Source organism: Paralichthys olivaceus, chromosome 15, assembly GCF_024713975.1.
Source record: "Paralichthys olivaceus isolate ysfri-2021 chromosome 15, ASM2471397v2, whole genome shotgun sequence".
NCBI classification, from domain to species: Eukaryota; Metazoa; Chordata; class Actinopteri; order Pleuronectiformes; family Paralichthyidae; genus Paralichthys; species Paralichthys olivaceus.
Window position 1 is genome coordinate 4,836,765 of NC_091107.1, and position 10,736 is coordinate 4,847,500.

At 42.0% G+C, this 10,736-nt stretch overlaps 1 protein-coding gene across 5 annotated transcripts in view; it reads right to left on the reverse strand.

Annotated features, from left to right (window-relative positions):
* Positions 1-10,736, reverse strand: part of LOC109635891 (glutamate receptor 4) — a 104,839-nt gene that overhangs the window by 43,444 nt on the left and 50,659 nt on the right. For all 5 annotated transcript variants that reach the window (XM_020097366.2, XM_020097368.2, XM_020097364.2 and 2 more), the window contains exons 3-4: positions 10,326-10,565; positions 2,887-3,071 (exon numbers count right to left, since the gene is read on the reverse strand). In XM_020097366.2, the coding sequence (XP_019952925.2) occupies positions 2,887-3,071; positions 10,326-10,565 (425 nt within the window). The remainder of the gene's footprint in view (positions 1-2,886; positions 3,072-10,325; positions 10,566-10,736) is intronic.

A 10,736-nucleotide genomic window follows, 5' to 3' on the forward strand; every position in this document is an offset into this window, starting at 1 on the left:
TTAATCCGCACTTCCTTGTTTTTTGTTTGTTCTGAGGATTATGCAAAAACGACTAAACCTATTTCCACCACATCTGGAGGAGGGACACGGGCTGAGCCTGACAAGAACAGATCTTTAAGTTCAAGACTTTTTTTATGAAGAAAAAAGGTTGTTTGTCATTCCTCGTTACTTTTTATATTTCTACTAAAACAACTGGACAATCCTGTGTCGTCAATCCTGAGTTCTTAGTTTTCATATGGATTCAAAAGTATAGTTCCAATTAAACCTGTTTATTGTGAATAAGTCCATCAAGATGTCATCTTTCTTTAATCTGGTTCTGAGCACAGTGTGTTGAATGTAATAATGAAAATGAAAACACAATTTATTGGCCTCATAACGATGACGATGACATTTTCACAATTTGTTCCTCTTTATGACCTAAGATGACATTTTGATAAAATTATGTTTTATGCTTCTAAATTTCGCTAAATTCTACTCCTGTGCTCATTACCTGCTCCAAGGAGGCTGTGTTTTTATCACTGGAGAGTTGAGGCACAACAGGAGGAGATGAACAGCCAGAATGTTTTCTAACATGGCGAGATCTGGATCCGTTAACCTTGGTGTTTTGTAATCCAACACCCAGGAGGAGACTAAATGTTCCACGACAGGTTTTGTTAAGACACAACAGAATGAGAGGAGCCGGATAACGAGAACAACTTAATATGTTTAGTAAAAACTTTCTCTCTCAAGCTGAGTCACTTTCCGTTGCCATTGAAACCTAAAGTAAAGTGTGACGTAAGTGTGAGGGACTTGCACTCTGCTCCTCCCAGTGAATCACATAATAAATATTGTCAGATTCTGCTGCACATCTAATAAAATCCAACCGTGCACGAGAAGTGAATGACTCTCATTTCATCCCCTGCAGCTGGGATGGATGAAAACTGAGAATGAAAGGAAGGAGCGTCGCTCTGATCGTCGTGGTTTTGCCGGAGCTGGATTTGTTTTCTTTTCACCTCCTTCACTTCACACTGAGAGGGAGGAAAAATCCTTTTTATATTCTGATCTGATATGAGAAGAATCTCCTCCTCAGCAACTTAAAATTGGCTCTTTCAGTGTTTCGGGGGATTAATAAACTCATTTCAGTTTTTGCGCGTAAGAGATGATAATTAAGTGATTTGTTAATTACAGTGCTGATTCTTTTAGAAGGCAGAGGGAGATATGCTTATTTAACCCTGTTGTGCTGCAGCCTTTACATTAATATGAAGACATTCACTTCTGCCTCATGTTGGAAATATTACCAGGTACAACTTTGCCGATTCTACAGGAGGAGTTTATACTGTATGTTTCTTATTCAATAAAGAAATCAATTGATTTTCGTGTGGATCGAGATCAGAGGAAGGATTCATTTTCACTTTCTTGAGGCTTTTTCAACAATTTCTTTAACTTCTCACAAGATAAGTCACAAATCTTGATGATAAATAAAATCAGGCATATTTAGGAGACTGATATCTATGAGTGCGTGAAATTCAGTACAGATCCAAATAAAAATCAAGATCTAGTGGATTTAAATGTAGTTTGAAGTCTCAGTTCTTCAATAATTTTGCAGGTAAAACACAAACTGTACAATTTGCAAATTAGCTGTTCAGGAAAATGTTGTTTTAAAGTTTTAAAAACATTTCTGGATCCTTCCTGAGCCACTCCGCATCCTTCTACCAAGTTTTACCGGAAGTTTTTGCATAATCTTGTAAACAATCAAACCAACCAACCAACACCTCGGTGGAGGTCGACACAGACAGAATGTGATGAATCTGATGAAGAAAACCGAAGCATGGTTTGTTTTCCCTCCTTCAGATTGTGTTGCCTCATGATCAATCAGATAAACACTTCACTAAAATATTAAATATTACCTCTAGTCACCTGACTCTCATCCAACTACCTCACAGTTTAGAATACAGACAATCTTTACTAAATCCAAAATGTTCAACTTCCTCTAAATTAAACCACTTTCCATTTAGTGCATTAATTCCCTGACATTCAAAGCAACATCTGGCTGGATCTGTTCTGATCACACTGTTGCTAAGCAGCTAACGAAGCTCAATTATGTATTCAAATCCTCGTCCTGGATCGGAACCATTTGGCACGACGTAAACACGAGCAGGGCGACGGCTGGAAAGAAAACAGGATAAAATAGATGTTTATGTCTCTGGCAGCGACTCTGGCCGCCGCCACACAAAAAGCACAGCACATCGTCCCACAAGCTCTGAACATGACAGAGTCCATCACGTCTGCTCGTGGGACGCTCCGTGGCATCGGGAGAGGACGGAGCGGCGCGAGTACACATCTGCAAAATAAATTGTAAGAAGTATGACAGATGTCAGAGCGGAGATTTCCTGAATAATTGAACAATTACAGAGACACCAGTAGCTCCAGGGGAAGGATTGATGGATGAAGGGATGAAGAGGAGCAGGAGGAGGAGGAGGAGGAAGATGCGGATCATATTCTGAGTGTGTTTATGCCAACGAACGCCACCGGAGAAAAGCGCAGACTGTTTTCAAGTTCAAAACATTCTAATGAGCACAAACATTAAAAAAAGCAGTGAAACAAACAGTGAGTGTGAAACACCAACTTCTGTTCTAAGATGTTTAGTTTGTGCGATGCTGAGTTTCAGGACGGGAAACAAATTAACAAGTAAATAAAGCAAATTCATCTTCCTCATCCTCAACCTCATATATAAAGAACAAATTCTCCTCATCATCGCGTTCATGCCTCCATATGATGTTATTTTTCCAGAAACTATTGAAAAACCTCGTTGAACAGAGATTCTGCTTCATGAAAACCTCGGTCTTGTATCAGTTCAAGAAATCCGTGCCACAAGTGTAAATAATGCTGATGTCATGGTAGCATCACCTGCTCCAGCATGTTCTGCAGTCTTTCGGCCTCGAGGTCGATCACAAACTTCTTCTCCTTTCTCCGGTCCAGATCCTCCAGCAGACGCCGGTAACTGGCGTCGTTGAAGTTTTCCACGCAGATGGCGCTGACCTGCCAGTTGTTTTGTCCCGCCTTCTCCATGATGGCCTGCAGGATGGCGTATCCTGGTGGAGTCACACACACACGGGAAACGTTTCAGTGTTAAACATCTTATTTATCATTAAGTGCTCATCGTCTTTGGTTTTTAGATTTGTCAACACACACAAACAGATGACAAGTGAACTTTAAAGTGGTGGAGAGTTTCACGACGAATGAAAGAAAAAGAAACATCTCTTTTGATTTCTGGTGTTGAATAACGACCGCTGGAGATTGAGTGATGAACATTTAACATGTTGAAAAATACAAATTAAAAAAATAAGGCACTACCATTCTCTGTAATTAAAATACTTTGTTTAGATGATTCCCTTGAAGCAAATGTTGTGATTGGTGATAAAAATAAAGTTCTTTTTTTTTGATACAGATCCAGATGCAATTTATTTGAACATGTTCTGTAATTATATCAACAGAAGTGAATGTTTTTATTTGTCAGGTTTAAATTTGAATGAATGCTTGACGTTGTTGACAGTAATCATTTTATATCTGTGCACGTCTTCTGAACCAGAGCAGTACCACTGGATATTTGGGGGGGGGGGCAGTGTAGCCAGTGGTTCAAGTGAGACGACCATCGGACACGAGGAAGGAGTTTGAACAGAACTTTTGGAAGTTGGTGAGAAACTACAGACATTTTAGGATTTTACTTTACTCAGGCACAGGGGGCGCTATGTACATCTTGGACGTATTGCTTAACGACCATCAACGTACAAACAAATTGAAGCAGTGACGGTTAGATTGTTAAAAATGTAAATGAGCTCCTGAATACATTTACTGGTTAAAATGATGCTGACTGTGTGAAATGTGTCTCATCACCACCTGAAGTTTAAAACATATTGCTCTTAATTGCTGCTTCAAACAATAAACTGGCTTCAGTTGACACAACATCTCTGGCAGGACGAATTCTTTTCTGTCCAAAAAGAAACTGCATTCAGGCAGAGTCCTCTGAAGCTTTTATCCTCCTCCAGTCAGAAGCTGGCTTTTGGTCCAGTCGGGGGGGTGGGGACAGGTGCATCTCCACGAGTTGGATGTGTCACTGCACTCTGGAGGCTGGGGGTGGAAGGCGGGCCCCTCACTGTCAGGTTCATGTATAAAGAAGATGAGTGTCAGAGAGGAAACTGCATGGAGCTGCGAGGGCGGCTGTTCTCCAACAGGAACAGATGTCCCCCTTAAACGGCCCCTCCTGGTGGCCATCACAATCTGGCAACCCGTCTCCCTTTGCTCCCAATTAGTGGATTAACCTGTGCACTGGCAACCGGGCTCCCTCTCCACCTCCTCCTTCCCCTCCCCGGCCCCCGTGCTCCCCATTAGAGGAACGTCGGTGCCAGGAGGGACTGATGTTTGAGGCGACGCACAAATGCCAAGCACACGGACAGGCATGTTCTCACATACATACTCACACATGCGTGCAAAATTAAGATAATCAGATAGATAATTATTTGTCTCTACTGTTTTAAGTGCAGAAGCTGTCGAGGTCTCCGATTCTCATGGTGTGGATTCACTTAACATTTACTTTGCAGTGTTTGTGCCTACCTGCCAGCAGGGACTGCACACAGTGAAATGACTGGTATCTAAATCTGACTCAGTGTCTCTTCTTGTTGCTTACGGAGAATAAAATATGATGGAATAAGCTTTTGCACACGTTCCCTGACAAATAAAAGATAATGAAAAAGACTTTTGCAGGTGGGAAGCGGCACACGGGGCTGAAAACGACTCCCCGTGGCAGCTGCAGTTACTTTGTAGCTGTTGACTGAGGCTGGTTCTGCTACAACAGAGCAGCTGTTTTTGTTCACTTTTGCGGTGTTGCGTTGTGCGACCGTGGTGATCGTCTGCTTCGAACCATCAATATATATTTTTCAGTTTTATCTCAGCACGACACCAGACTGCAGAGTCATAGTTTATCCTGCAGGAGTCTCAATGGTGCAATCAATTTCATTTTTCTCATAAAGTATCTTGCACCAGTTGCTGTTTTTGAGGAGTTCCTGAAGATTCCTGTTCGAGCACAGAAAACACAGACTTCACAATAATGACAGTGACAGAAACAATTGTTGAATTTCACTCCAAAGTAAACAGAAGAAAATAAATTGTAATCACAAGCAGCTTTTATACTAATTATATTAAAAGAGGTATAACCTCAAATGGATTTAATATAAATTATATTAATATATTTTGCTCATTAAGAAGTGTTTTTAAAAAACAATGTTGCGCTCTGTTCTTATGCCAATGATCATACCTCATGTCTGAGACGTGCAAGTTTGTTCATTTTTTGTTGTTTTATCTTCAGAAGTAAAATAAAGGCAATATTTTTCCTTTATTGACTTATTTTAATGCATCTGTGTTTTAAATTTAATTCTATTTTACTTATTTTTTATTATTATTATCATTATTAATCTTATCACAGATTTTCTCCCAATTTTTCTAAAGTACTTCCTCGTTTTAATTATTATTTTAAAACCTATTTTGCAGTATTTCTTTTTCAGCTGTATTATTTGTTTCAGTCATCTGTGAAGCACTAAATGTGAAGCGTCGCTGAACGAATAAAGTTTGATTGAGGGATTCAACCCCTGCCAGATGCAATTCAGCAGCTGGACTTGTTGCTTGTTCGTCACAATGATGATGATATCCCATCATGCTCTATTGTGCTATGTGGCGAGCACATTGTCGGGACAGGAAGGTGTGGTGTGCTGAGGGGCCGGCTGATTACCAACTGATAAATATGTGTGGCCCCCGGGGGCCGTGTGTGGAGCAGCAGCCAACCACAATGAGCGTCAAAGACACAGCCACGGGCGGCGTGCAGACTGATGCTGTAACGCAGCGGAGCCGGACACTGGAGAGGAGAGAGAGAGCACGTCTGGACCTCTTCTTCATCTTCACCTCCCTGTTGTCATCGTATGTCTGCTCAGCCTCCATCCTGCCCTTCCCCCTCTTTTCCTTTCACCTCTTCCTCTCCAGAGATGTTTTTAAACCCTGACTCCTCCTGACCATCTGCTGCAGAACCATCTCCTCTTTCATTTCCTTCCCTTCCCTGACATCTCCTCTCTTCTTGTTTCCTCTGCTTTCGTTACATCTTCCTTCCTTTCCTGTCCTCTGCTATTCACTCATTCCTTCCTCCCTTCTTTTCCTCTTCTCCTTCTGTTTCCTCTTATCTCTTTCACTTCCGATATCCTTTTCATCCTCATTCTACTCATCTCATTGCCTCTCCTCTTCTCATCTCCTTTCCTCATTTCTTCTTCATCCTTTCTCTGTTTGTTTCCTTTCATCCTCTGACATTTCCTCTTTCTCTGCTCTCCACTCGCTTTTCCCTCTAATATCCTCACTTTTTGCTTGTTTCCTCTCCTTTCCTTTCTTCCTGTCCTTCATCCTCATTTCACTGCTCTCATTTCATCTCCCTTCATGTCATTCACTCTTGTCTTCTCTTTTCCTCGTTTCTTTTCTCCCCCTCCTCTCATTTTCTTTACCTTCCTGCTCTCAAATCTTTTCCTTTCTTCTGCTGTTTCCTCTCCTCTGCTTCTTTTTCCCACCCTTCATCCTGCTCCTCGCATTACATTTCATCTCTTTGCCCCTTTTTCCTCCCCTCTCTTCCTTCTTCTTCCTCCTTTTTAATCTCATTCCACCCTCATCATTTCCTCTCCCTTCCCTTTTTTCCCACTTCTTGTTTCCTCCATTTCACCCCCCCCCCCCTTCTCCTCTATTCCCCTGCTGTTTCCTCTAATCTCTCTCACTTTCTGCTGGTTTCCTCTTTCTTTTGCAGTCCTTCATTTTCATTCCTCCCTTCCTCTCCTCCTCTTTTTCTTTCTATGATCTCATTTCCTCCCCACACCTATTAGTTTCCTCTCTTTTCCTCTTACATCCTCATGTTTAGTATCCCCTTGAATCTTTTCAAATTTCCTCCATTTTATCTCCTCTTCTTCATTTTGTCCCACTGCTGCCTATCCTCCATTTCATCTCATCCGCTTTCCTTCTCTCCTCCTCCTTGCTTCCTTTAACCTCCTCCTCCATTCTCTTATCCTTTTCTATGACCTCCTCTGTTTCCTTCTCCCCTCCTTTCTTTTCCACCACTCCACTTTCTTCCATTTTCTCTCATCGCATTTCTTTCTCCATAACCCCTCTCCTCTTCGAAAAAAATCCTGAAATAATGTCATCATTCATTTTATTTGCATTCTCTTTGACTTTCTCATTTTAAATAATTTCCTTCATTCATGCATTTTATTTCCTTCTATTAGTGAGTGTATTGGTGTGTATTATGGAAAATCCAGGAAATCTAAAAGGAAAAGCAGTCTCTCTCTCTCTCACACACACACACACACACAGCGCTACAGTATCCAGTCCCTTGTATTTGTGGTGCTTTGATGCAGGGAATCAGACTGGCACTCATTGACTGAGCTCAGCCATGCGTGGGCTGATTCTACATTATAGTCGATACTGGATGAATGCCTGGTCCTGTGTGTGAAAAAAATCCTCAGGCTAAAGTGCTGCAGCCTGCACCCAAAAGCCTTCTGAAAAGAGCACGCACATACATGCACGCACGCACACGCACATACATGCACGCACGCACACACACACACACACACACACACACGCAGTCATACCCTTTAACAAAGACAGAAGACCTCATGACAATATTTGAGGCTTTGATATATTCACGTCTTCACAGAAAAGGTCTTGAGTTCACTTTCTCCTTGCTGATGTTAAATCAGTGTCAAGTACACAACTAGCTAACTCAATGAGTAATACTCATTTACACACTTAATACAATGTGACTGAATTATGTTTTGACTAATCTTTTATTTTCATTCCATATATTTTGTATAGTTTAAATCGAGTGTGTTCTTATGCTTTTTATATGTTGTATGTTGAGCCTGATGTCTTGCTGCTATAACACAGGAGGTTAAGGTAAGTATGGTAAATAATATAAGTAAAGTAAGTAACGTGAATAAAGTAAGGGAGGTAAGTAAGGAATTGAGGTGAGGTAAGGTAAGGTAAGGTAAGTCAGGGTAAGATCAGCCATCCAATATGTGCAGCAATTTGGTCTCATCTTTGCCAGGCAACAAAACAGATTTAAACCGATCAGCTATAAAGTTTGCAAGGGAAATGAAAGAGGGAAGAACGTAAGAGGAAAGAGTATCAGATAAGAAACTAATAAAACCTGTAGAAGATGACAATAGATTACTGTAAATAGGCATCATGAAATGAATGATGGGAAACCTATCCCCCTGGAAAACGACTGACTTTAAAAGCTTAAGTTTAAAGTAAACATCTCTCATCATAAATGATCTCTTTTACGTGAACCTCCAGGTCATCAGTGCGTTTCACTCAACGACAGGCGGTAACAGTATCTCTGTTCAGACATGTTGTCGATAGCTGCTGCGTCGTATTCAGTGTGTCACCCACTTGACAGCCGGTGTTTCTAACTGTTCGTACGACAGCAGCTTTGACAGAATCCACAACATCAGCGATCAGTCAGAGAAACATGAGCCTGGTTTCAGCACCAGGGACAGAGCTCCTAACGCAGCCGGGGCTCATACAGGGAAAATATCAAGTTCAGCAAATTCAGAAATCACAAATATACTAAAAAATATATTAAAAATATGAAGAAAACGATGTTATGATCGGGAACTGAAACGTTCCAATGTGAAGACTGAATTACTCTAAAAGAACATTGGATAACTGGGTGCAAAATAAATTATACTGAAGCGTAAAGTATTGGCGAGACATAGTTTTCTATAAGAATATGAGCTATTATTGAGGAAGTTCTGATAATGTACCCCAAAACAAAAGTGGCTTGTTTGTCCTTGACGTGACACAACAACACATCGCCTGTATTCCTGTCACAGTCTCATCCTGACGCTGAATCAGTTGTGATGTGAAATGGCGGTGGTGAGGCTGTGTGATGTCAGTAGCTCTGTGGGGCAGCTCAGTGTTACAGCTGAAGGAACCTCCGCTGTGTTTTTTTGGGGAGAACACTTGATCAGATACAAGTGGGTGTTGTTGAGAGGAGGCTCTTTACCCAGTCAAGCATGTACGACCTGAGATAAGAGAGAGAAGGGGCAGGGAATGATTTGTTCTGAAGGGGGAGGCCATCCCTATATGTACCTCACTCTGCGCGCACCCCCCCCCCCCCCCCCCCCAGAATACATCCAATCTGCCCACACATCCACCGCGGGCCCCCCACAGCAGCACGGAGAGAGAGAACAGACACCCCCCTCGACGAGCTTCTGGAGAATGTATGAAAGTGAGATGTGGAGATGTGATTCCACGCAGTCGCCCATATCCATTCTGTCTTGTAATGGAAATGTGACACGGAGTGGGGGGCTGGGAGGGGGTGAATAAGTTCAAACCCATTGACTTTGGAAGAGTGAATCGTGGTGAGAGAGAGCGAGAGAGAAGAAGGTTCAGTGAACGGCAGAGAAAAATGAAAAGGGGGAATAAAAACTGGGAGAACGTGAGGAAGAAAAGAGATAGAAATAAAACACCAGGCGAATACTGAGCGGGATGTGATTATTAACAGTGGAGATAGCAACTAGCAATGCTGTTTAATTTGTTTTTGCAGGGATGGATCTAATTGCTGGAGTTTGAGATTCTTAACACTTGTTTTTTTATCGTGATGATTTCAATGATAATATTGGTTTATGGTAATCCAATATTACCATAAACGTGTTTTCTCCCGCTTGACGTAAATCTTTCACATCTGTCTGACGTTTGTTATCAAGATGATAACCTCAGTTTGTCCTGTTGTTAAAGGGGACATCTTTCTATCACGATCAGTGTTTTTAGTATGAGCTCTAACCCCTCCTGCCCTGGAGGCCGTTAAGTCTCTCGTGTTGGTTTCTACACAACCACAAGAGGCCTTTAGGTTCAGCATGTGAACAGATGGCATCCATCATATATGCATTAATTTCCTCCCACTTATACAGGGTCAGGATGTTTAGGACTACGCAGTCTCTCTCCACAGCAATGTTGTCCAGCTCCTCATGTGGGAAATCCCTGGCGTTCTCTGGTCAGATTTGATTTATAATCTCCTTTTCTGTTATATTTGCATATGGTCCGCCCAAGAAAATAGAGCACATCAGTCATTTTAAAAGGTTTACATACAAGTGACTGACTTTTAGGACTACTTGCTGTGGAAGCTCACATTTCCTTTCCTGTTTCCCATCAACAATTAACACTGAACTAACACGTATACCCAGACTGTAGCATGGAAAAGGAGATGTCATAAAATCTGAAGGCACCTATATTAAGTCTTTCTGCAGAACATTTAAGTGACTCACCCCGATCTGTGTCGTACAGGAAGACGAACTTGTTCCAGTCGTAGTGGTCGAGCAGGGACAGCAGAGCGCCTCGGATTGACGGCCGGAGCTGCAGGGTGAACTGGCTCTCGCCCTCGGTGGGGAAGCTGGGCGTGATGAGGGAGATGTGCAGGGCGCTGCAGAAGGACGTCAACGTGTGGACTGAGCGCTTGTCGTACAGGCCGAAGATGGCGAAGACACCGCGGGAGTACTGCGAGCAAACTGAGGAGAAAAAGAACAATACAATCAATTAGTTTAAAGAAAAGAAACGTGTGGGGAAACACTTTGAAATCATGTGAAGGAATTTATATGAGATGGAAATGAGATTGGTAAGAAGAGATTAAATAATGAGCCAAACACTCGGTGACGATTCTCCGTAGGTTTTAATTTCCA